Below are 27,361 nucleotides of genomic sequence, written 5' to 3'. Positions count from 1 at the left end.
ATAGGTATTATACTGTAATGATATGATGGAATCTATGCTTATCCAGAAACTGATGAAACAGGAATATGCACCCACTGTTCACATTTAATAAATTAAAATCTAGCAGTCTTCAGTATAGCAGCTATGAGGGATTGAATCTCCCCTTTCCAGAATTCCAAAATCTGAAAAAATTCAAAATCCAAAACAGTTTTGGTCCCAATCATTTCGAATGAGGGAGCCTCAACTTATATTGCTGATAGATTTTCCTCTGCTAATTGTTTCCTACTCAGCCACAGATTCACAATAGTTGCAGATACTTTCATCACAAAGAAGCAAACTTTATTCATACAAATGTTAGATACTGGCTGTCACGTCAGTTCAACAAATAAAACATGTAATAAATTAGTAACAGTTCAGATGTTGTTGGGTTTTTTAGTGCTATCATCCTCTGAAATCGAGAGCTTAACACAAAATATGGGGAAATTGCATTCTTTTCCAGCCTGGTGCCCTCCAGATGCTGTAGACTACAATTTCCAAAAGCCCTGTCTAGTCTTGCCAGGCTTTTAGTATAGCAACAAGAGACTGTTGAAATTCATAACATGCAGGATAGACAATCAGAAAGTGGCTATGAACAGAAAATCTGAAAACTACAGACAAAAAATGGGCAGGTCTGAAAGTAACAAATTACATTTCATATAACACAGTTTCACTTAGAATGAAGAATTAATACCATAACACATTCACATGCTAATGCCTACTATTGTCACGTTGCACTGTTAGACATTTTATTAAAACATAACCACAATAATACTTTGAATTATCAGCATCTCCCAATATCCTCCTGCAATGATTCCATACATTTCTAATATACTAAATAAATACATCCCTGTTATATAGGAGTGTACAAAACTAACTTACTCATAGACAAGAGCTTGGATAAACTCAAAATTTCCAAGCATTGAGTGAGAGCACTGGTTCTTCTCATTCAGACTTGCCTACTTGGATTGGCAGTACTGCTCTTCCATCTCAAGCAAGGGTTATTTCCCAGTAACTACTGAGATATTTTACTGGAGGTATGGCAAGCTGGGGCCTAGTACCTATATAGGTGCTCTACTGTTCTCTTTCTGAGGAGGAAATATGCAAGGATTTTTTAAAAAAATATTTTTCACCAATAAATTACTTATTGGTTGTTAACTTAAAATGACCATCATCACAGAATGTTGAAGGCAGGATAGAGTTAAGGCAGATTTTAATCTTATAGCTGTCAACCAAATCCTCAAAGCTCATTGAATCACACAACTGGAAGAGACCTCAGATGTTCTTTCCACCCCAAGAACCTTGCAGGCATCTTACAGGTAAGATTCACTAGAAGCTGCGAGAAACATATCCAGACATTTTGCAATCCACAGCAAGAACAAGTGAGATCACTGCAGCAGCGCAGTGATCTCTTTGTATTCAGACAATCTGCTGGTCTGTGGAGGAAAGTGTGTGATCTCCCCATGGCTCTGTAGGCTGCAACAGCAACAGCCAAGAGATTGTGCACCCTTGATTTAGCTGAACCTCCAATTGTTGTAGGTAAAGTGCTACTGTTCTGCCACTATATTACAATATTCAGCATATTTTGAAAAAGCTCTGATGGAGGTCCAATGCAGATGTAGAAATTATGTGGGTTCCCAATGTATTGCTGAATCGAAACTCCCAGCAACCTGAGTCATCACTACCTACTGTGAAAGATGTTGGTAGGTGCAGTTCCAGCATCTGGAAGGCCAAATGGTTCCCATCTTGCTCTAATGAAAACAAAACCCATCATGTACTGAGGAATTCTATTCCACCGTCAAACAGTTGGTACTGACAGAAAGTTCTTCCTAAAGTTTAATCAAAATACTTTCTTCTGGTTTGAACCCACTGGTATATCCTTTCTTCTGGTCTGAACACACTGGTTCAAATATTACTGTATGGAGCTACTGGGAATAAACATGCTCCATCATAAATGTGTGAGTCGTTTTATCCGTTTGAACATGGCTACCACATCATTTTAATCTCCAAATTAAACGTACCCAGTATCTTTGACCTTTTCATGTTAGGACTTGGTCTCCAGGTCTCTCGCCATCTTTGCCACTTTGTTCTTAACATGACTATCAACAATACTGCCAAAGTTTTAAAATATCTAAAATGTAACCAGATAGCTATGCACTCATGTTTTTACCGAGCTTCTCCCCTGTATCTGAAACCGGTCATCTGTTTCTGGTAAAGTAAGATTGATTGGAAGTTTAGTTTTCCACCTCCTTTCTTCAAACCAGGTGCTCCTAAAAGCAGCTATTTTGTTGGTGGCACATTCACTGATAGTTAACACTGTAACCTTTTTTTTTTTTTAATGGCTCTGTAAATGATGGATATGTCATCTACAGAATGTACCTTGGCTCCTGAATCTTGATTCAAACAAGCAGTCCATAAACTCAGATATATTACAGGGCATGTATCACATAAATATATATTTTTTCTTGTTTGAAAACATATCGTAAGTTTACCTGTTGAGAAACTTTTCACAGAGATTACGCAAAAATCCTATAGCATTTATACTGCATGTACTGAAACACTGACCATACAACTAGAAACAAAATAAGGTAGACTGCAGGTGTAATTCGAGGACAGTGAACTGTGTAAACTGAATAATTGCACCAGTCCTGTTTACAACAACCCAATGGTAGTGCTCTAAGGTAGTAAGGATGTTCTAGAAAGTGTAACAGGTATATATTTATCAGGTGCACCTATTTATTTCAGTAAGCAATTGAAAACATGTGCTCAGGTTGGTTTTGCAATGCTCATGCAATATAATAGAATAACTGCACAACAGTTTAACAAGTGCACATTCAACTCCATCTACAGTCAGACTAAGATTTTATTCTGCATGCACTGATCTGATCCAATGAATTATTATAATTTCAGCAGACAAAGGCACTGTGAATGTGCGTGTGGGTGGATGCGGTCACCCACCACCCCCACCTGTATAGTCCGCTTTAACATCTTTTTCTGCATGCACTGATATGAGCCATTGAAAATGTTATAATTTCAGCTGACAAAGGCACTGTGATGGCAGGCTGCAGGTGCACTAATAACAAAGAAGAGAGGCTTGATGTCGAAGGCTTTCATGGCTGGCATCCATATTTTTTTGTGAGTTTTTCTGGCTATGTGGCCATGTCCTAGTAGAGAGGCATTGGAGAAACACAAAGTTTTTTCCTGCCTTTCCTTGCTAATGTAATTAAGTGTAATTGTAATTATTTCACCCCACCACGGTAATTAGTATAGGGCCAGTCAGCTGTTTTCAAGATAGTGCTGGACTATGGGTACTTAGCAGAGAGAGACATATGGATATATGATGAGAAGTTTTGACTCATCAGAAAAGAGAAAAATACTTGGTAAGGCAGAAGACAGTAGGAAAAGAGGAAGGCTACATTACAGGTGGATGGACTCAATCAAGGAAGCCACTGCTATCTTGAGGTTTTAAAATCTAAGCAGTGCTGCTATTAACAGGGTGACTTACAGGCCCCCATTCATAGGGTCACCATAAGTCAAAGTCAGTTTTATGGCAATTAACAACAACAAACTTTAGCTTTCTCTCTAATAAATCACATTCTTACTATTATGCCTTTAAATCAGAGATGGGGAAAGTGACACACACAAGCCTCATAGAGCCTGCAAGGTCATTTATGAGGCTCTTAATTGCCCCCACACCCAAAATGTACCTTGTGCCTCTAGTGGGCATGGAGGCAATTCTGTCATAGCACACACACACCACTGCCTCACTCTTAGAAACCCAAAAGAAGCCTTCTTAAAACCAGAGAATATACCAGCGTGGTGCAGTGGTTTGAACTTTGGACTAGGACTCTGGAGACCAGGGTTCAAATCCCTGCTCAGCCATGGAAGCCCACTGGTTGACCTGGAGCCAGTCACATTCTTGCAGCATCAGAGGAAGACAAAGTCAAATCCTCTCTGAACAAATCTTGCCAAGAAAACCATGATAGATTTGCCTTAGAGTCGCCATAAGTTGGAAACAACCTGAAGGCACACAATACAAACCAGGGTGTAAAACAGTGCAGGATGGCAAAATTACTGCCATGCCCCCTAGAGATGTCAAGATGGTATTCTGTGTTGTTTTTTGTGTGTTTTTTTAAATGGAAAGAAAAAATAAATAAATCAGTAGGCGGGTATGTGTAGTGGTGTAGTCCTCTGAGGTCTTTTTGTTCCCCCGATCTTGGATACTTATTTATCGCTGCTTTGATGATAGGAGGCTAGATAGGTATGTAAACACAGCCCTATAAAAAGTTTGTAAACAATTATTTACCCACAGGCCCCAGTTTTTGTTCATTCAACAAGGAAGCAATCAAGTGCTCAATACAGCTTGTAGTAGAGTATGTGAGAAGAACAGTCATAATCAACAAAACTCCAATGGAGCCCTTCAGCAAGAAGAATCCAGAAGCCTCTGACGAAGCTTGCCATCTTCTTTACTTGGTTTTACTCCATCTGCTGGTGTTATCGTTCCAGTCAGATCTGAAAATTGAGACACAATGGTGAAAGGGAATATCCCGTTATTCATTTTCATATATTAATGAATATCCTTATTGCTATTAAACATGGGGCATCCATTGGGTCCTTGTGGATACCAAAATCTGTGGATGATCAAGTCCCATTAAATACAGTAGTGTAGTAAATTGGTGTCCCTTATATCAAATGGCAAAATCAAGGTTTCTTTTTTGGAATTTTGCTTTGAATATTTTCATGTTGTGGATGGTTGAATCCATGGGTGCAGAATCTGTGGATATAGAGAATCCTCTGTACTTTGGAAGACTCATTAAACTTAATGGTATTTAATTCACTCATGAGCAAATTTAAGCCCACTGAGTTCAGTGACTCCATCCTAAGCATGACATGGGCCTGAATCCTTTTATTAGTCTGAACTAGAGTTAACTCACTAAATTCACACAATTCAACAACTGATTTAATAGGTCTACTCCAGTTTGGATTAATGGAGAGGATTCAGGCCCAAGCTTGAAACCAGCCCTTCAAAGTTGTAATCCTTTGCACTTTTTCTTGGGAGTAGGTTGACTAAACTCAGTGAACCTACTTCTAAATGTTTTTACGGGACTATACTGCTGATGCTTGCACAGGCTCATGTAGGCTATCAGGAAAATTTGGTTCACATGCAAGTCTGATCCAGGACTTCCACATCTAACACAATATTTAGGGGAAATTTTACTTAGACGCTGAGCATTGCGTTGCTTTTTTAATTTCACAGTCAAACCTCCTTATCTATAGATTCTTTATCAATGGGTTTAACCATCCATAGTTTTAAATATTCAAAAAAATATAAATTTAAAAAAATCCTTGATTTTGCCATTTAATATAATGGGTGCCATTTGGTTATGCACTGTATTTAATGTGACTTGTGCATCCACAGATTTTGGTATCCACAGGAACCAAGCCCCAGTGGATACCAAGGGCCCACTGTACTGTAATAAGTATGGTATTTTAAATCTTTGTAAACTTCTGTCAGATGTTGTATCAATAACAGTATATAAATAATTGAAAAATTAAGTAAAGTAAAGCAGAAGTAGCCTTACCCTGTAATTCCTCTGCATTCTTTGCTGTATCTGCTTCAGTTTTCTTTCCTCCATCTCCTTTGGCAGTGGCTGACTTGCCATCTGCAGTGTCTTTAATTGAGCCAAGGTTCATCAGGAGTTGCATGGCGTCAAACCTTTCTCCACTGCCTTTCAGGTTCTCCAAAACTTTGAGGCACTTGTAAGATTTCAACTCACTGACATTCTCCTCCAGGAAGAGGAGGTAGAGGCTTAAGTCATTGTAGCTCTTTGTTTTGATTTTGAGAACATCAAATGTTGGCAGAAGCTCATATACTTGGAGGATGTCTGTGCTCTGCCTCAATGGCACCAACAATGCATAGATTACAAGGGGCAAGAGGAGGATGTAGACAAGGAAGTTGATATAGCTGAGAAGCTGGAAGACACCAACGGCAACTAGTTTGCACTGAAACCGTTCTGGAACAGTCGAATCATTCTTTAAGATCCCCGTTTTTATGTTGCAGATAAACTCATCAGTCAGGGAGGAAAGACTGATATAGTAGCCCAGGTAGAGACAAGCCAGGAGAATAATTGTCAGTGTCAGCAAACGGCAAAATATGTACTTGATGATTAAGGTCTTGGAGCCTCTCTTTGTCTTCAGGTATTGTTCCACAATGGGGTATTTAAAGCAGCTGTCAGATATTTCCCAGAAGCTGGATTTGGAAAAAGCCAACACCCTAAGTTATTATATGGGGATTTCATTTCTCTAAGAAACTATAAAAAACACACCCAGGTAACAGGCCTGATTGAAATTTCCTAAGCAATAATGTCATATGTTTAAGATAAGTTCTGAAAGAGCTGGTCTCTAACAAAGACCAAGCTCCTGCATGGAGGAAGTAGGCAGACCTCTACTTCATTTTCCATCCTGCAAGAATCACTCCTTCCTCCTATGTCTCCCCAACATGGACATATAGTCATCCTCTGGGACCTCTGGAGGACATCAAGCAGATCCCAGAGAATGTCTTCTTCATAATGCATCCTGCTATAGAGACACAATTGGACACTTCTTAGTCACTCCCTGGCTTCCCCACTGACTGTATCTCAGGGTGGGTGTGCAGGAGGAAGGTGAGTCCCTAGGTGGTAGGGGAGATTACACAAGGGCAGTAGTGAATTCCTCTCTCCACAACGAACACAAAAAGATGTACAGTGGGCCCTTGGTATCTGCTGGGGTTTAATTCCAGGACCCCCATGCATACCAAAAACCTATGGATGCTTGTTCTATTACATACATACACTGGCGTGATGTTCCTTATATCAAATGATGATGATAATATAACAATCACATCTGTCTTGCCTCACTCCACTCTCTAATAATCAGATATCTAGTGGCAATGCAGGTGTTAGATTTTAGCCCTTTTCCTCAAAGCCTGGAATTTTTATACTAGAACTTGCCATATCCCCCAGAACAGTAATCCAAGAAAACGCCAAAACCACCACCACCACCAAAAAAAAACCCTATTCCAAGATCTGCTATTTCCCATATTATGTTTGCATGTTGAACATTCTATGTTAAACATTGGCAAAAAAAGAAGATAAAAAAGTTTGTGTTTCTTGCTATCTTGCCATGACTTTACACTTACTTTTAAACTGCATATGGGTGGTTTATGTACTGTATTTTTCAGTGATGTTTATTATAAAACAATCTAGAAACGAGGGGAGGGGACCACCCAGGGTTGTGTTAGTACCTCTGAGTAATGTTCTCGCTGTGGACTGGCATGGAGGAGCCAGCATGATCCCTCGCATCAGCATTACAGCAGCTATTTGCAGCTTTGATTGCTCTGTTATAGGCCTTGTCAAGTTCTTCCATAATAAATTTCAGGTCTGAGCTAAGGTGGGGTGCTGATGTGAAGCGCCAGAAGAGACACGGCAGGTACAGCAGGATTGCAACTAGTAGAAGGATGTATGGGAAAAACTGGGAAAAGAAAATCACCAAGTTAAGTCAGATCAGATCTATTAACAACAGAACTGCCGTGACATTTTAAATCCCCCCCCCCATAAAATGAATGCATCCAACAACTAATGTAGAGTTCATTTTCACAAAGCAGACTGGGGAAATGCAAAACAATAATTTTAGGCTGCAGTTCTCTGCACACTTACAACGAGATCAAATTCTGACCATTCTGTTAATGTCACATCTGAAAATATGATAGAACAGGTCAAGGGAACAATTAGTTCTTGAACTGCAGCACATATCAAAGCTAGACACAGTTTCTAATGCAATGATGTAAGTTGTCCATAATTATCTGGAGGGCCACAGATTCCCTAGCCTTTCTCCAGAATCTGCTTTTTTGCTGGCTTTTAAAATTCAGGTTTAATACTTAACAATGAACACTTCCATTACTCTAATACCATCACAGGCATTAACATGCAATCCTGTAGTTTGTCAGTATTATCTGTTATACTGTGGTTTGGGGAAGGTAGAGACAGAAAGTATGTATGTACTATGCAATTGTTTCAATTTGAAACTACTTTAACTGCCATAGTTGCATCCTTTGGAATCCAAGGATTTATAGTTTGGTGAGGGTCCTAGGATTCTCTGCTAAAGAGCTCTAGTGCTGCAGTTTGGGGAGTGCATGGCAGTTATCTAGCAGAACATTTTAAATACTAATCCGAAACTACAAACTCCTGTATTCCACAGAATGGAGCCATGACAGCTGAAGTGGATTTTGCAGACACAACTCAAAGCTATTAAAGAGTGACCCGCAAATCCTGCAAAAATGTGCCACAGAACAATTTGATAACATATACATAACAAATAGGAATAAGAACACCTTTCTGAGCTGACCTTGCTCCTCTCTGGAGCAAAAATTAAGGAGTTTGACCTGGAGACGAAGTAATGGGAGAGTGTCAACTCTTTTTCTCCTGTCAGAATATGCTACAGGAGGTAGCAGGCCCAAGAAAAGGTCTAAGCACTCTCAACTAAGGTTTCTCAGCCAAAGTTTCCTAGAAACGTAGGGGTCCGGGATGGCTTGCTAAGAGTTCTGTGAAAGTTTGCAATTGGACCAAAAAAGTATTTTATAGCATCATAGAGTTGGAAGAGACCACAAGGGCCATCCAGTCCAAACCCCTGCCATGCATGAAGACACTATCAAAGGACCCCTAAACAGATGACCATCCCCCCTCTTTTTTAAAAACCTCCAAAGAAGAATCATAGAATCATAGAGTTGGAAGAGACCACAAGGGTCATCCAGTACAACCTCCTGCCATGCAGGAACTCTCAATCAAAGCATCCCTGACAGATGGCCATCCAGCTTCTGTTTAAAGACCTCCATGGAAGGAGATGCAATTACACTCTGAGGGAGTGTGTTCCACTGTCGAACAGCCCTTACTGTCAGGAGGTTCCTCCTAATGTTGAGGTGGAATCTCTTTTCCTGTAGCTTGCATCCATTGTTCCGGGTCCTGTTCTCTGGAGCAGCAGAAACCAAGCTTGCTCCCTCCTCAATTTGACATCCCTTCAAATATTTAAACAGGGCTATCATATCACTTCTACCACTCTCCGAGGGAGCGTGTTCCATTCTCAAACAGCTCTTATTGTTAGGCAGTTCTTCCTAATGTTTAAAGATAATCTCTTTCTCTGTAGTTTGCACCCATTGCTCTGTTCTCTGGAGCAGCAGAAAACATTCTTAATATGACATCCCTTCAGATATTTAAGCATGGCTATCATGTCATCTATTAACCTTCTCTTCTTCAAGCTAAACATACCCAGCTCCCTAAGTCACTCTTCACTGGGCACAGTTTCCAGACCTTTCACCATTTTAGTCTCCCTTCTCTGGACATGCTCCAGCTTCTCAACATGTTCTTGAACTGTATGTCCAGAACAGGACACAGTATTTCAGGTGACATCTGACTAAAGCAGAATAGAGTGGTACTATTACTTCCTTCAGTCTAGACACTATACTCCTAGTGATGAAGCCTAGGATCATATCGGCTTTTTAGCTACCGTATCACACTGTTGATTCACGTTCAGCTTGTTGGTCTACGGATTCCCAGATTGCTTTCACACGCACTGTTGTTAAGGTAGGTATCATCCCCATCCTATATCCAAGTCTTTCATTTTCCTGCCTAAATGTAGTACCTTAGAGTTCTCCCTGTTGAAAGTATTTTTTGTTAAGTTTTGGTCAAATTCTCTAATCTGTTAGGGTCATTTCTGAGCTAGAGATATAATAATTTGTATGTAGGGATTCGCTGAGACCTGAACATAATTTGAAGTGTTCCTCCAGGATAAAAAAGTTGAGAAAATCTACATTAAACTGTAGGTTCAAAGAGCTTGAACATGTTAGTGTCATGTTGACAGATAATTTAAGTAGGCTCAACATGATATTCCTGCCACTTTGGGCTGTCAATGATATTGTGATAAAGGACAAGACTGGCAAGATCAGACAGACCATGCACAAGTGTGAATATTAAGTGCCAATTCAATCTTCAGCTGTGCTTTAAAACTGAGATTTCAGTGCTCTGCCTGGAAAGTGAAACATTAGATGGAGAGGATTGCAAAAGGGAAAGCACCAGAGAAGAGCAAAGGCCAGCCTTAGCTGGCTCATTCATGCATTCTTTAGTCCCCTGAGAAATGAGTCTGTATCTGGGAAATGAGCTAAGCAATCTTTACAGTGTCCAGGAAATTAAAGCAGTCTTGGAGATCACATACTGCCAATAATATTTTAAAATCAAAACAACAGATCAAGTAGTAGTCCTGCTTTTATTTTTAAAAAACTCACAATTTTTTGTAGGTCTGGAGGTGAGCTAGCTGAGGCCCTAATCCCCACTTGCTTGCTTTATCCTTAGAAATATCTGCATTTCTTGTTTTTCCTTTTTTTCTAGAAGAGCACTTTCTGTTTCACTATGATGAAGCACTGCTAATGTGGCCCAGTACTCTTGTATCAATCAGCTGTGCTCTGACTGCAGGTGGAATGGACCTCCTTCTCCCCATAGAACTGATGCCTTATAAAGTACGTTGGGGGAGGACTTCTAAAGTTGGCAATCGTGTACCATTTGTGGCTAACTAGTGATCATTAACAGAACAGTTACGGATGAGAAAATCTAGGTAACTGTTTTGGATTCACAATAGCTTCTTAGCCACAGTTGTGATGCTATTGCCACAATCGTAACTCCTCACAAAACCTACTTTGCAGGCATCATGCTTGAGAAGAAGGAGGACCATTCTACTGGTGATAATTCCACCAGTGTTTAGAGTATCCCAGTTTATTAGCAGGTGTATCCATTTTGCAAAAATAAAGCACTTAACTGCCATGACTCTATCTTACAGAATTCTAGGATCTGAAGTTTGGTGAGGCATAAGAGCTCTCTGACAGACAAGGCTGAATACTTCACCAAAGTACAAATCCCAGGGTTCCACAGGATGGAGCCATGACGGTTAAAGTGGTACTACTTTATTTTTCCAGTGTGGAGGAGCTGCAAGTAGCTGATACTGAATACTGGCCATCAATTTGTCATCTCCTGTGTGGATGTCCATTGAAAACAATCAGCTTTAATACATGAGTTGCCTGACAGACATTTCTGTAGGCTAAAGAGCTAGGAAAAGTTACTTTTTTGGACTACAACTATCAGAATCCCATAGCTACAACTGTTGATTGCTGACAAACTATAGCTTCCTCCCCACACACATTTAGTTACTGGCTCTTCATTAGAGGAATTATACATGTTGTGAATCTCACTTCCCAATTCCCTAAAGAGCTGCTGACACCACAACTCTGGAATGAGGGTGAGGTTTGGCAATGCAGGAAACATCTTTAGTTATATTAGGGCAGGCTACTTGTTCACCCAATGCAGTTAGTCTACTGCAACTTTCCAGATTTGACACCTGATCCCAGTCACTGTGCTTAGTGAAGATGATAGGAGTTGTAGTACAACTTATATGGAAGACAAAAGATCAGAGAAAGCTAATTTCTTCTGATAGGCCAGAAGGGATCTCCAGAGTCTTTCAAGTCATGTGATCCCTTAAAAAAACCAAATAGATCCCAGGGATTCAACTTGTGATCTTCTGCATGCTTTCCAAATTAGGCAGTGCTTCAGGTTCCATTGCACTACCATGTTAAACAAAACGTTTTGCTTCCTTGAAGTCCTTATCCTTGGCCTTGATTATGAATTTACTTAAGCTCTCCATGTGTTCTATGACTACAATTCTAACCACTCTGTCCATAACTGCCACTTTTTGGAGGAGGAGTTGTTATCTACTGTCATATCAATTTTAATTTATGGTAACTCTATGAATGGGAGACCTCATAAACTGCCTTTCTCTGGCCTTACAGACTTAGGGTTATGGATTCATTGACTTAATCAATCCACCTGTACTGTGCTCATTGTTCGTACTGCCTTTGCCTTCCTCTGAGCATTATCATCTTTTCAAGTGATTCACATTTTCTCCTAAATGTCCCGGTATGACAGCCTCAGTTTAGTCATCTTGGCCTCTAGGATATTTCAGACCGAATTTGCTCTAGGATCCATTCCTTTGTATTTTTAGCAGTCCATGCTATTTGCAGAACTTTCCTCCAGTACTATTTCAAAGGTATTGTTTTTGCTTTCAGTCAGCTTTCATCACTGTCCAGATTTCACAGCCATACACAAAATAAGAAATTCTATATATTTATATGTATAATTTTAAAATATGTATTTTTTTTAAAAAAACCAATTGCTTTAATAACTCCTTTTCCAGCCAGATATCCACAGGAAGCAGGTAACAAAAAGAGAGGATTCTTTCTTCCTTTTTTGTGCTGCCAGAGTCTTTATATGTAGAATTATAATAAGTGCAATCCATACAGGAGTGAGAATTGTATGGCTCTTGAGATGCTGCTGAATGGCAGTTCCAATTGCCTTAGCCAACATAGCTCATATCTGGAGGGTTACACAGTCCCTACTCCTGTTTTATACAACTCCCAGATGCTATCATAAAACTTCCTGGATTGCCCAGGTCAGTTAGCATGGGTAAGGGGAAATTGTGTCTTTTGTTGATTTCCTACATTGCAAGGGAGCAGAAATGCTGCAAAAGAGAATATGTATGTCAGCCTAAACTTTTCTTGACATATGCTTTTCATTTGCATATTTTTATTAGGGAGTATTCATTACACAGTGCCCTACTGCCACCTCAAATGGCACAGATTCAGAACACTTCTCCTCTGCTATCTGCCTTTGTGCAATTTGGAAATAAAAGCAAACAGACAAAATTGCTATATGCTGGGGAAATCCCTAAAAAAAATAAATCTTCTTTAAAAATCAGTTAGAAGTCAGGTATGAAGCTTCTATTTAGAAGCCTAAAGTATGGAACTGTTTCCCAAGAACATAAGACTAGCTCCTTAAGCAGCAATATTCCAAGGATTTTTTTAATTTAAAAAAACATACCTGTTTAAAAATAGTTTATAACTAACATTTGCAGACTGATGACAATGCTGGAACCCAGGTTCGAATCCTCCCCACTTGGCCATGAAAACCCACTGGGCAACCTTGGGCAGTCACATTCTCTCAGCTTCAGAGGAAGGCAAAGACAAAACCCCTCCAAACAAATTTTGCCAAGAAAGTCTGTGATAGGTTCCCCTAGGATAACCATCAGTTGGAAACAACTTGAAGGCACACAACAACAATTTGCTGGATATGCTGCCATTTAATTATTTTTATTGTTGTGGATGGGAAACCATTTTATATTTTAAATAAAATGTCATGTTATTATATAACTATTCTTTTAAAAACCAACTGCATTACTTTTATTTTAATGTTTTTTATTGATACTGTTATACATACTGTATTTTATAGCTATATAAGTTATTCTCCATGATCCAAAAATATTTTAAAATATTTTAAACAAATATGCATCAGGCTCCTGTGGAATAAACCACTCAAATAATGAGCCATGACTTGTTCTACTCTCTCTGTCTTTGTTTAAATAGAGGGAAGAGGAGGTGCCAGTGATAGTGAGGGATTAGGAAACTGTCCACTAAAGGATTATTCTGAAAGATGGGGATCCATAGAGTAAAGGCAATCTGGAGATATGTGGTTTGGAACAATCATTCCACGTGGTCCCCAAACTGTCCTTTTTAAGGGATTTTGGGATTTCAGCTCTCAGAATCCCAGACTATTGGCCAACGTGGCCGAGGTTTCCGGGAGATAAGTCCAAAATCTCTTAAAGGGCACAGTTTTGGGACCACACCCATGGCAAAGGTGATTATCACAAGCACCCCTCCCATGTAGGGTTGCCATAGTGCCGGACCTCCAAACCTGGAAAAATGTAGGACAAATTTCAAATGTAGGACACACACACAAAAAACCCTGTTCCTACATTTGAAAATTATGTCCTACATTTTACCTCGCTGATCGCGGCGGGAGCGCGGAGGCCAGGCGGCGAGGGAAAGCCTCCACTTAAGGAGGCTTTCCCTCCCCACCTGGGCCCGGGCCTCGCCGCAATCGGAGGCCAGGATGGGGCCTCACCTCCTTCTTGCCCCCGCAGGGACCAGAAGGAGGCGAGCAGGCCTGGCGGCGATCGCCAGGGCCTCGCCTCGTTCCTGGTCCCCGCGGGGACCAGAAGGAGGCAGGAGGCTGCAGGAGGCGGGGAGGTTGGCGTGGCTGCGCCCAAGAGGCGCCGCCTCCCTGCAGCCTCCTCTGCCCCAGGCCTCGCTGCCCTCCTTTTCCTCCGCGTGCCATGCGCTGTGGAGGAGGAGGAGGAGGGCAGCGAGGCCCCAGGGTTGCCTAGCAACCCCGCTGCAACCAGGTTTTCCCGATTTTTGGTGGTATCCGTGCCGTGACTGCAGGTGCCGCCAAAACCGGGAAAAACCCGGTTGCAACTGGGTTAGGCAACCCTACTCCCATGGGTCTGTGAATCCAACCCTCCAACCACCCAGGCACTTGAAAAATAGAAAGCTTGGTTCCAGCTACCTCTCTCCCTCTGGCACTGCCTTTTTCATTTTCCTGCGGTCACTGTCTTTGGACTGGCATAACTATAATGGCAGGACTAAGAAACATCTGAGCCATACATTCTTGCAATACCAGGTGCGCATATATTTAAAGAAAAGTATGCTGTATATATATGGAGAAGAAAGCTCATATATCCACAGGAGACAAGCAATAACAGGATCACGTTACAGGCCTCAGATTTCTGAACTGGATTTTCACTTAAGAGGAAATAAGAATGAGAAATCTAATTATACAAACTTTGTGAAGCCAGAGTGGAAGGTGTCCCGAGTCACTCTGGGAAAGCTGTTTTTGCTGTACAGCTTGCCCAGCAGTAAGAGTCCACATAAGCAGCCTGGCGCCAAGAAAACGAGCTTGGAGAAAAGCAGCTCATCTGAGTACCTAGGAAACAAAACAGAATGTAATTGTCAAAAAGAAGAGAGGAGGAAGAGGTCAGGATAACACATATAGGCAGCAATGCAGTGATGAAGGACGTAAAATAGATGCAAATCAGAATCAAGCAGAAATGTTTTTACTAGTGTACATTTTCATGCTCCAGGTATTTTGTGCATGTGAGTTCATATGCACATTGGCACTTTTAAACTCCATTATGGGCTTTTTCACATTACAACAATTAAATACTATGATTCCATCTTGACTGCCATGGCTCCATCCTATGGACTCCTGGGATTTGTACTTTAGGCACAGTCATATAAAATTCTCAGCCAGAGAGTTCCAGTGCCTCCCCCCAAACTATAAATCCAGGATTCCATAAAATGCAGCCTGACAGTAAAGTGGAAACATGGGTATAGTGGGAAAAGGCCCCAGAAGGTATAACCTGCAGAAAGAAAACCAGGAAGCCTATCCTTGCTAACATGCTGTTTAATTTCTGTGCAGAAAGTTAATACAGTACTGTTAACCAGGTTAAGATTAATCACTCCACATACAGAGCTCACTACAACATGTAGTTTGCTTAACAGACTTTTACTAGAGCATGCTGATGTTCCCATACAGTCTCCTTCAATCTACAACAAATGGTATTTCGGAAATGGCTGGCTGTACCAAGACAAATCCAGACAATGTCCAAATACATTTTTACAGTAACTTTGGAGTTTTTAAATCACAGTTTCCAATATAGTTGCAATAAACATCTGGCATTAGTGATCACCAGCTTCTATAGGCACATGATGCCACAGTCTGAAATAGTTTTGTTGACATTGTAGATAAAGAACTGTATTGTGAGTCATGCCTGTCATTCATCAGAAAGACTGCTGTCATGCTATACTCAAAATGGTCACAGGACTCCCTTATGAAAACAGTATCTCATTTGAGTTACAGTGGAAATAAAAAAGTAGATCTAGCCAAATTGGCCTGGACCCCAGTATTCTTTTCTTCCCAAATGGCGGTATGGTGGGGGGAGTAAAGAAGAAGGGGTGCTTTACAAGCATCGGATACAAAATGGACTACTGTTTGCTAGGCAACCACAATAGAACTAAGTGTTCATCATTGCCAAATACCCACAGTCAATAGGGTCTAAATGTCGAAGAATTCAACTGCAAACCTGGAGGCCTTGGGGAACTTGAAAATAGTATCCCTGATTTCAATGGGGCTTATTCCCAGATAAAGGTATACAGGACCATAATATAATAAATAAGTTGTTTTATTGATATACTGCTATTTCCAAAAATCAGGGGTCGCAACCTCCGGCCCGTGGCCGGATTGCGGCCTGCGGAGGCCTTTAGCCGGCAACCCTGGCTCTCTGCAGCCGCCGCCCGCCAGTTGCGCTTTTGCCCCGCTTATGGCGCCCCCGTTTTTTGCCCAAAAATGGCGGCAAAATCGCACGCGAACCTTCCCGGAGGTCGTGTCAGATTTCGCTGCCATTTTGGGCAAAAAAAATGGTGGCGAATCTCAGCGACCTCAGAGAAGGTTGCGTCAGATTTCGCCGCCATTTCCCCCCACAAAAATGGCGGCGGCCCAGGCGCCGACCGGTGGCAGCAGGCTTGAGAGGCCCGTTGCCATCGCTGGGGCCCTCCAGAGGGCTCTTGCGCGGCAAGTGGGCCTCTCAAAGGCCCGTGCCTTCGCTGGTTCCTCCAGGAGGGCCCAGCTGCGGCAGTGGGCCCTTGGGAGGCCGGTATGCCTTCGCGGGAGCCCCAGGAGGGCTCCAACGGCGGCAAGCGGGCCCCTGGGCTCATTCCCTTCAAGGGCCCTCTAGGGAGGGCTCTTGCACGACAAAGCAGGCCCCCTGGGAGCCAGTTGCCGTCCGCTGGGTCCCCTCCGGAGGGCTCCTACGGCAGCAGCGGCCTCTGGAGGCCAGTTGGCCAGTCGCGGGGGGCCCTCCGGAGGGTTCAGACGGCGGCAGCGGCCCCTGGGAGGCCAGTTGCTGTTGCTGGGCCTCCTGGAGGGCTCCTGCGGCAGCAGCGGGCCATCTGGCGTCAGTGGCCGGCAAAGAACAGGGAGGCCTCCAGCGCTGGCGGTCCCCGCCGGCTCTTTTCCCAGCCTCTGATGGGGCCTGGGGCCCTGTCAGGGGCCGGCAAAGAGGAGGTGGCCTGACACCCCGGGGGGTGGAAGCTCCACCCCCGAAGGGTGGGAGGCTCTCCCCGGGGGTGGAAGCTCCACCCCCCGGCTTCCACCCCCACCACATTGTTCTGAAGGGACAAGCAACCAGGCCCCCGGCTCAAAAAGGTTGCCTACCCCTGCCAAAGATCATAGCGGTGAACAGCAAGTAAGCTAATTAGCCCCCCAACAGTCTGGGTACTCATTTTAGCGACCTCGGAAGGATGCAAGCCTGAGTTGAGCTTGGGCCCTTTTGCTAGTCTTGAACTCGCAACCTTATGGCTTTGAGTGAATGGCTGCAGTACAGGCATTTAACCACTGCGCCACCAGGGCTCCATCTAATGTTAGGTTGCAATCCTGTACTCACTCACCTGGAATTAAGACTCACTGAACTCACTGGGACCTGTTTCTGAGCAAACAGGCAGAATGGCCTCAGAGATTTGAAAAGTTCCATGGATACTCGAGTCCGCATTGTCGGTGTGGCCATTGGGGACAACAGAATTTCAATGGTGATGTGTGCACATGGCTGTGCTGCCATTAGGGACAGCCCCGTTGTCCCAAGTGGTGGTGCATTTACGTGGCTGTTCTGCTGTAATGGTTTGCATGTGCCACTACTAGGGACAATGAGGGTAAAATATAGGGGAGGAGAAAGTATTAACATCGGATTGAGATGGAAGGGAGTGGAGGGAAATGAGATGTTTGGAGGTCAGAGAGATCTGAATGAGGAGGAAGATGGGGAGAGAAGGTTTTAACATCTGATTGAGAAGGGAATCACCCCCCCCCTCTCTCTCTCACACACACACACACACACACTCCTGCCTCAGAAGCTCTTTCAGAAATCACTGCCAGGCAAAGAGAGTGGGGCATCAAGGCTTTTTTAAAGGACCTTTCTAAGCAGTATTACTGTATTAACCCATATGTAAGTTGACCCTGGATTTTAGGGTCAATTTTTGGGCCATACATTTTTCGACTTACAGTTGAATATATATGGTACAGCTGTACTATCAATTACACTTACGGCACAGTGCCTAGTTAAATACAGATCAAAATATGAATCACTAGAGAAAGGACAGTGGGACCTCAGTATCTGTGGGGACCCCACCCAAACAGATACCAAAATCCGTTCTCAAATCCTGTTGTCCCCAATGGCGGTGCATGCAAGTGGTCACTCCGGCATTAGGGACAATGGAACTTCAGGTGATGTCTTGTTGTCCCTAATGGTGGCACAGCCACTTGTATACACAGTCACTGGAGACAATGCTGCATGGCCACATGCATGCACTGCCATTGGGGACAACGGGGGTTTGCCCTCCACAGATGCTCAAATCCATGGATATTGAGGTCCCACTGTATAGTCAGCCCTCCACATTTGTGGCTTTGACTTCTGCAGATTTGATTATTTGCGGATTTGATTAACATGTTCTCTCTATCTAGGTCCTCCAGCATGACTCTGCAGGACATTGACCATAGAGTCACATTGGAGGACCTAGAGATTCCAAAAAACAAAAACAAGCCCCACTTCTCTAGGCATTTGTAGGTCCTCAAGCATGATTCTATGATAACCTCTATTGGATGTTGACCACAAAATTGTGCTAGAAGGCCTAGAAATTCCTAGAGAGGTGTCCAGGTAAAACAATAGTGCTTTTTTATTTGCGTTTTTTCCTCTTTCATAGAGGTCCTGGGCCCCTAACTGCAGCAAATCTGGAAGGCCCACTGTAAATGCTGTGAAATGAAGGCAGGAAGATGTAGGACCCACATGGGTCACTTTGACTACATTCACACTGAAGAAATAATCCAATTTGACACTACTTTAAGAGCCATGGCTCAATGATATGGAATTCTGGGAATTTTAGTTTTGTGAGACTTTAACCTTCTCTGTCAGAGAGCTCTGGTGCCACAACAAACTACACTTTCCAAAATTCCACAACTGTGGCAGTTAAAGTGATGTTAAACTGGATCATTCATGCAGTACAGACGTAAGAAAGAAAAGACATCTTTGGTTAACTGGAATGTTGAACAAATGTGGCTGTTACCAAATGTTGCAAAGAGCTGCAGCTCTTGTATCCCATGAGGAGTTTTCTTTTGCAGCAGTTTCCATCTGGAATTTGACCCTCCCCTTTATGAAACTTAATATTTGGCAGCTGTGAAACTCCATCATTCCTCATTCATGGAAAGTCCCGCTGTTTATTGTTAGCAGAGTTTAAAATAAATAGTTGCAACAAGATGAGAAAGGCCCAAAGAAGGGAATCTAAATTTCCATGGGGCATTCCAGTTTCCCATATTTATATAAGCCCCAACTGACAAAAATATTTCTAGGAAAAGTATTGAAAACTAAGGGGCAGTACAGACCATCCCTTTCAGGGTGGTCTGTAGGCACCTGTTTTTGGTCCGCAGTATTGCTGTAGCAACTAAAACCACCCAGCAACGCTGCGGACCAAAAAAGGATCAGCCTAGAGGGACTCCATTTTGGGACGTAAGGGCTGCGTTGCAGCTCTTATCACGTCTCTTCCTTTGCATGACGTGTGGGTGCTGCGATACCCACACGTCATGCACACGCCCCTCGTGTGGGTGGCGCTGTAATGGTGCCGGCCGCACATAGTGGAGCTCGGGACCATGCGGTTGGTGTGCAGTCCCGAGCCCTACTATCGCTGCCAGGACATCGCGTCCTGGAGGTGTGTACCGGGCCTAACCTAGGGCCAAATCAGACTGGAGAAATAATCCATTTTGAGATCACTTTAACTGCCCTGGCTCAGTGCTAGGGATTTTGGGGAACTGTAGTTTGTTGTGGCACCAGAGCTCTCTGACAGAGAAGGCTCAATATCTCAAAAAACTAGTTCACAGGGTCCCCTAGCACTGAGCCAGGGCAGTTACAGTGGTCTCAAACTGGATTATTTCTACAGTCTGTTTTAGTCCTTACTTGACTTTTCAATTTTCAATTTTTCTTTCCCTCAGCAATTTCTTGTTTCTGCTATTTGTTTTCAACGCTGCTGATTTATTATCCAGTTATATTTATATAGCTTTATCATTATTATTGTTGATGTTGTAAGCTGTCTTCAATTAAGTAGGGTTTTTTTGTTTATGATGGCAGGGTATAGATTAAAATAAACTTCTCAGGCCCACAATTAACTAAAAAATGTATTACAGGATTTTAAAATCACTGTTATGTTCATCTTTCTCCACCCATCCTGTAGCCCAGTCTATCTTCTAATTAAAAAGAATTAACCTGCTTCTTGAAGTTGTTGTGAAGGTAAAATGTCGTCACCTGCACACATAAAGCCTTAAGCCTACAAATTAATGGTAAAGAATGATGTGATTTTTACATAAGGGTGACTTTTACATAGCCACATATGTTTTTATTTAAATTACCATTCTTCTGACTCATATAGGAAGAGCTGTAGGCTCCTACCAAAAGATAACTCCAGAGCTGACATAGTTTTCTAGATCTGGCACCCGGACACGTTTACCAACAACTCCCATCATCCACAGCCAATGTGGCAAAATAAAAACACCCACACTACACTTCACAACTTCACAGCATGACAGTTCATAACCTTTGGAGCTATCCTTGTGCGTGTCAACATCACTGTAAATGAAGCAGCTCGCAACTGGCCTTGCTTTCTTTGCGTATTGTAAATGACAGACAATAAAAGCAACATGATTCACTTATTACGGGTGAGGTTGGGCTATACTTTAATGTTTTCAGCCTGAACTTTGAAGCCAGTTTCTGTTTATTTAGGTTTTCCAGAGCTTGGAAGTGTTGCCTTTTTTGGACAACAACTCCCATAATGCCTTAATCAGGATAACCAGTGGGGGATTCAGGGAGTTGTAGCCCCAAAGAAAACTTTCCCTGTCACAGTTACAAGTGGGGACACAACAAGATTTGGCAGTGCAGACTGCTCCTATTCAATGTACCAGCCAGGTCTGTTCTTTCCTAGAATACTTCATTCCATTTCTCCTTCCCTTCTAATTTGCCATTATTTTTGCAGATAATCACCCAGCAGGCTATGGCTACTGCGCATATTTTGTATTGATTTATGGGGGTCTGGCCCCTACCTCAATGTTTTCTCTATTTCTTCAATCCTTGGATTCCTCTGGGCCTGTTAGCATTTTCCCTTTGCATGTGGATGGTGCTGTTATTAAGGATTGGTACTTGGCAGAATACATTTGCTTTTTGTGTATAATATACACGCCAGGATTTGTGATTCCACAGGATTTGTGATTGATAGGCTGAGAGATTCCCTAAGTGGGTTACATGGAGTCATGGGGGTGGGCTGCTGGCAAGATTTGCAGACAATGGGGATAATGAAATGATTTCTAGGTCAGAGGGAGGGGTAGCTGTACCCCAAACAAAGAAACTTTTTATCTGTGAGCTCCTTGAGTCTAAGACCATCCTCTCAATAATCATGCAGTCCCAAAGCTCCCCTAATTTTGATACAGTTGTCTTCTAGTTCACTATGTATTCATTACACAAACAATAATGGTCACAAACAATAATTTAAAACCTGCTTCCAACGTAATGCAATACGGTTAACACACTTTTATTGTTTGTTGCTAGCGCCCAGGTCCTTGTTCTTGAGGTACAAAAACAGATTATAGGAATGTATAATTGGTCTCCAAAATGTGTTTATAACTCTAACTGCACATAGGCTGCATGTACACTGCAGAAATAATCTGGTTTGAAACCATTTTCCCTGCCACGGCTCAATGCTATGGAATTGTAAGAACTGCAGCTTGTTGTGGCACCAGCTATACTCTGCTGCCACAGCAAACTACAATTCACACAATTTGATAGCACTGAACCATGGCAGTTAAAGTGGTATACAACTGGATTATGTCTGCAGTGTGGATGCAGCAACATTAAAGAATACACAAAAAATGCTGTAAAATCCCTAATGCAACAAAATTGCTTTGCTTTTATATCAAAATGTTAATATGTGTCAAGAAGACTCCTTCTCATTCCATTTCAAAAATAAAATGGTACAATACAAGTCCAACATAGTCATTGGCTGGAATCCACTGTTGTATTAAAATAATTAAGCCAGGAGAGGTAAAATGCTTGTGGTTTGAGCCAAAATAGACATTAAGGCTGTTGATAGTGTCTGCAGCTAAAAATGGCCCCTGAATGTTCTAGTTCCTCTCTCTGTTAACACAGCAATGGGAAACTACAAAAAGGTAGAGGCCCCCAGGAGACGATGGAGGGACACCACCAACAACTTGGAGGTCTTTAAAAAGAGGCTGGATGGCCATCTGTCGGGTATGCTTTGATTGAGAGTTCCTGCATGGCAGGGGTTGGATTGGATGGCCCTTTGGTCTCTTCCAGCTCTATGATTCTATGTCACACCAGCTGTGACAAAAATAAACTTTTTTTGCTCCCAAATTCCCTGTAGGGCACGGGGGGGGGGGGCACTATGACTATTTTTCAATCTTTCAATCTTGGGCCATTTTAGTTCTGTTTAGTTCTGTCTAGTAGCAGAGGCCAAGCTCACTATACCAGTAAAATTTGCAGCAGCCATCTACAGTTCATAAGCGTTTCAGAGCACTCTTATCCCTCCATTCACCTGTGGATTGATAGAACTTAACATCCTTCAAGAAGGGAAAGGAAGAAAAGCACTTTTAAAGGTTGATGACACCCTCCTAGACAAGGCGCTGGCCAGATGGGGAAGCAAAAATGGTTGCAGGTGGCTGCATACAGAGTATGTACTACCTGTTTCTACTTTGAACATCAAAACTAGCACTTTAAGTTGAGCCCAGAAGTCGATATGCAGACAGTGCAACTGATACAATTGCAACTGACACAGTGTGAGCACAATATATTCTGAATACTTTATCATGACCAGTTGTGTCACACCTGTCTTCTATCAATGGAATTTTCTTAATGGAAGTTTCCAAACCTTTAAAGGTACCCACAGTATGGATGTCCAGGCTGGATGTTATAAGTGCACAGACAACCAAAGTAAAATTACAAATGGGTGTAGAGAGATCTTGTAGCACTTTTGAGACTAACTGAAAGAAACAAGTTGGCAGCATGAGCTTTCATAGACTTCAGTGTACTTCCTCAGATGCTTTTAGTAGTATTACAAACGGATGTACAGTATGCACTTTTAATACTTAAATTCCATGCACCTGTTTAATTCCTTATCATTTATGGCATTAAAAAACGCATTCCACTTTCACTCTCAATTTGAGTTGCCAAGTGAAATAAAGGACAGGACTCCTGAACCTATAATGGTTGTGCAGAAGTGAGGATTTTAGCATATGCTGCTGTACAGACACATAGCTACTAATGACACAGAAGCCCTATTCTGTATTTCATCTGGCAATCCTACTCTCAAGATAGGTGACAGAGCAGCTGTTCTAGGACTGTTTCTGCTATCCCTGGGCCTTCTAAAAGATAAGGATGCCCACTTTTCTTCTCTGAAAATGTGTCTGAGTAATTTGTAGATTTACACCATTAAAATGCCCCAGATTAAGTGACAGAGACTAACACACTTAATTTTGCTTCATATTTTGTAAATGCAATTCACTTCCATGGCAGGCCAGGAAAACTGGTGCCAAATAAAACTATTGAAACACCACAAGAATTTAAACCTTCAGTGCAAGTCTACTGTGCAAGTCTATTTCAAAGTGAGTTTAATAAAGTTCATCAGGCCTTACTCCCAAGTAAGGAGGCTTAAGGTTGAAATGTATTAGCACAGCCCTAAAGTACACTGACTCTATATGTCAGACTTCGGCTCTTACCCGCTATGCAATTATAGTATAATTCCACTTTTACTGCTATGACTGCATCCTATGGAATCCTGGGCTTTGTAGTTTGTGGAGGCACTAGAGATCTCTGGATTAATGTTATAAATTGGTTGTAGCTGTATGCCTTCAAGTTATTTCTGATTTATGGCAACCCTAAGGTGAACTTATCATGGGGTTCTCTTGGCAAGATTTATTCAAAGAGTTTACCTTTGATTTCCTATGCGGCTGAGAGACTTGCCCAAGATCAACCTGTGAGTTTCCATGGCCTCCGGAGTCACAGTCTAACACTCAAACTATATACCAGGCTGGTTCAAGAGTTCTAAATATCCTTACCTAAACTGCAAATCTCAGGAGTCCATAGGATAAAACCGTGGCAGTCAAAGGCTACTTCTGCACTTCAAAATTAATACTTAGACACCACTTCAACTGTCATGGCTCCATCCTGTGGAATCTTGGGATTTGTAATCTGTTGTGGCATCACTGCTCTCTGACAGAGAAGTCTAAATAGCTTCTTCTTGTTGTTGTTGTTATTGGCTGTCCCCAAATTGACTTTGACTCATGGAGACCCTGTGAATGAGACATCTCTCCAATGCTCCTTTCTGCTTCAGTCATACAAAACTACAAATCCCAGCATCCCATAGTGTTAACCCATGGAAGTTAATGTGGTGTCACACTGTGTTATTTCTGCAGTGCAGATGCTTCTGAACTGGAGTCACAGTGCAATAATTTAGTGGTGTGAAAGGGTCCTTTCTTGGAAGTGGATTTAGAATTGTAGTTTGCTGGTGTAACTGACTAGCATGCCTACTCCCTCCCTCCAAAACCTCCTAACAGGATCAGAGCATGAATGAATGAATTGCTTCCCTGTTGTTGCTGTTGTTGTGTGTCATCAAACCATTTCTGACTTATGGTGACCCTATCACAAGGTTTTCTTGGCAAGCTCCTTCAGAGGGGGTTTGACTTTGCCATCCTCTGAGGCTGAGAAAGTGTGACTTGCCCAAGGTCACCAAGTGGGTTTCCATTGCCAAGTTGGGATTTGAACTCTGATATCTAGTCCTAGTCAAATGCTTATATTACCACATAAAATTTCACACCCCAGCATCCCATAGCATTGACCCGTGACAGTTAAAAGTGGTGTCAAACTGGGTTATCTCTGCAGTGCAGATTCCAAAGTGGAATCATAGTGCTATAACTTAGTGGTGTGAATGAAAGGGCCCTTGACTTCTTGGGAATGGTGTTAGGGTTGCAGTTTGTTGGTGCAGCTGACCAACATGGCTTCTCCCTCCCTATCTTTCCAACTGGATCAGAACATTAATTGACAAATGGTTTCCCTGTTGCTGTTGCTGTTATTGTTGCGTGCCTTCAAGTCATTCCCCACTTATGGCCACCCTGAGGCGAACCTATCCTGGGGTTTCCTTGGCAAGATGGGTTCAGAGGAGCTTTGCCATTGCCTTCCCCTGAGGCTGAGAGAGTGTGACTTGCCAGCGGGTTTCCAGAACTGAGTGGGCACTCGGACCCTGGTCTCCAGAGTGGTACTGCAACAGACTCAAACCACAAGACACACTAAAACAAACAACAGTACTTGCCCATAGGGAAACCATACTGGCCCACAGAGCATCACTGGAGAATATAGTACTTGCCCATAGAGAATCATAGGGGAATACTTGCTCATGGGGAGACCTGGAGATGTTTGCTCTGCTTCCCTCTGGGCAAGGACTGTCCCTCGACCCACTCAAAGCCCGCTCCCTTCCTGCAAATCCTGGGTCAAAGCATTCATCGAGGACTTGCTTCCCTGCCGCATGCCTTTCAAAGAAAGCGAGAAGGCAAGAGCCAGGATCAGAAGGGGAGTGCCAGCACCGTGGCCACAACCAAGGCCCCTTCCCGGGCCCTCCATCGGGGAGGCCGGGCGGAGGGGCGACCCACTGAGCAAAGAGGGGCCTGTGTGTGTTGCTGCCTTCTTTACCTATGGAGACCTCCTGGGCGAAGGCCAGCGAGATGAGGAGCAGAGGCATCCCGACGGCGATGCAGGTGACCAGCTTGTCGACGGCCAGCTCCAGCCGCAGCCCCTTGTAGCCTCGTCCCTCCGAGGGCTCCTTCAGCAGGAAGTCCGAGAAGACGTACTCGGTGGCGATGTGGGCGATGGCCATGGCGCCCCGGGGGCCAGCGGCCGAGGAGGAGGCGCCCTTTGGCGCCCGCTCTGCCTCACCTTCGGGCCCTTTGGGGCCCCTGCAGCCCTTGGAGAGCCCTCAGAGGAGCCATGCCTCCCTCGGGGCTCCGGGGGAAGGAGGCCAGGAGGCTGGGAGGGAGGGAGGGAAGGGAGAAGAAGGACGGCCCCCAAGTCGCCCTCGCCACCGCCGCCTTTGGCGCAAACTGCTTCCCTTTCTTTGTCTGGAGAGCTCCCAAAGGCCCCTCTGGGCGGAGGAGGAGGAGGAGGAGGAGGCGAGGCGGGGTGGGCCACCCTTCCTCCTTGCCTATCTCTCACCCCAGCCCTGCCTTGGCTCCAGGAGAGGCGGGGAGAAGGAGAAGGCAAGGGCGGCCTTGGGCCTAGTAGGCACCCTCCACCCAAACGCCCCGCTCACCCTGGGAAAAGGGAAGGAAGGCTGCCATTCTTGGATGCCCTAGTCATCCACAAACCGAACCAACATTTGAGCCACACAACGTACAGAAAACCCACACATACAGACTGATACCTGCGCAAGAACTCCAACCATCCCCCAAGACAGAAAAGGAGCACTATCAAAACACTGGTGGATTGGGCAAAATGCATCTGCGAACCCCACTTTGGAAGCTCACAGAATCATAGAGTTGGAAGAGACCTCCAAGGGCCCTCCAGCCCAACCCCATTCTGCCCTGCATCCCTGAGAGGTCTAGCATGGATGTCAGAGAGAGGAACTTCTTCCTTGGCAAGTGTCATTTTATATAAGTCCCACTGATATGATACAGTAGCCCAGTTTAAGCATTGGAAGAGGTGTCAAGTTGAGGATGGAGCAAGCTTGTTTTTATTATTATTATTATTATTATTAACATTTATTTATAGAGCGCTGTAAAGTTTGCACAGTGCTTTACATAGCAAGGGTCAAATAAATTAAGAAAAGGAATTAAAATCTGCCAAGCAACATACAATCTAAAACAACAACAACAACAACATTACATGATTAAAATATCTTTAAAATAATACTAACTAGTATGCTATAAAAACTCCAGGGATTAGGATATAGAGAATGGAGTCAAACTATATGAAAAGAGATTCTACCTAAACATTAGGAAGAACTTCCTGACAGAGTTGTTCAACAGTGGAACATATACTCCCTCAAAGAGTGGTGGAGACTCCTTCTTTGGAGGTTTTCAAACAGAGGCTGGATGGCCCCTGGATGGAAGTGTTTCCTTTAGATTTCCTGCATGGCAGAATGGGGTTGGACTGGATGGCCCTTGGGGTCTCTTCCAACTCTATGATTCTATGATTCGCTTGGTCTCCAGCTGAGAATAATAACTAAATTTAGGTCCAGATGTGCAGTTGTTGCAGTTAAATACCCTCAGGTCAACTGACTCTTGGCAACCCTGTG

General features: G+C 43.1%; 1 protein-coding gene across 1 annotated transcript; it reads right to left on the bottom strand.

Annotated features, from left to right (window-relative positions):
* Positions 1-286: 286 nt before the first annotated feature.
* Positions 287-26,204, bottom strand: PANX1 (pannexin 1). The gene is given in 6 exon segments (XM_042459813.1): positions 287-4,527; positions 5,598-6,265; positions 7,298-7,524; positions 14,766-14,828; positions 14,830-14,906; positions 25,762-26,204. Coding segments are annotated over 6 exon segments (1,311 nt in total). The 5' UTR covers positions 25,946-26,204; the 3' UTR covers positions 287-4,435.
* Positions 26,205-27,361: the final 1,157 nt, after the last annotated feature.

The sequence above is a fragment of the Sceloporus undulatus genome, chromosome 3, assembly GCF_019175285.1.
Source record: "Sceloporus undulatus isolate JIND9_A2432 ecotype Alabama chromosome 3, SceUnd_v1.1, whole genome shotgun sequence".
Lineage (NCBI taxonomy): Eukaryota > Metazoa > Chordata > Lepidosauria > Squamata > Phrynosomatidae > Sceloporus > Sceloporus undulatus.
Note: the sequence above shows the minus strand (reverse complement) of the source record. Positions and strands in the feature narration are given on the sequence as shown.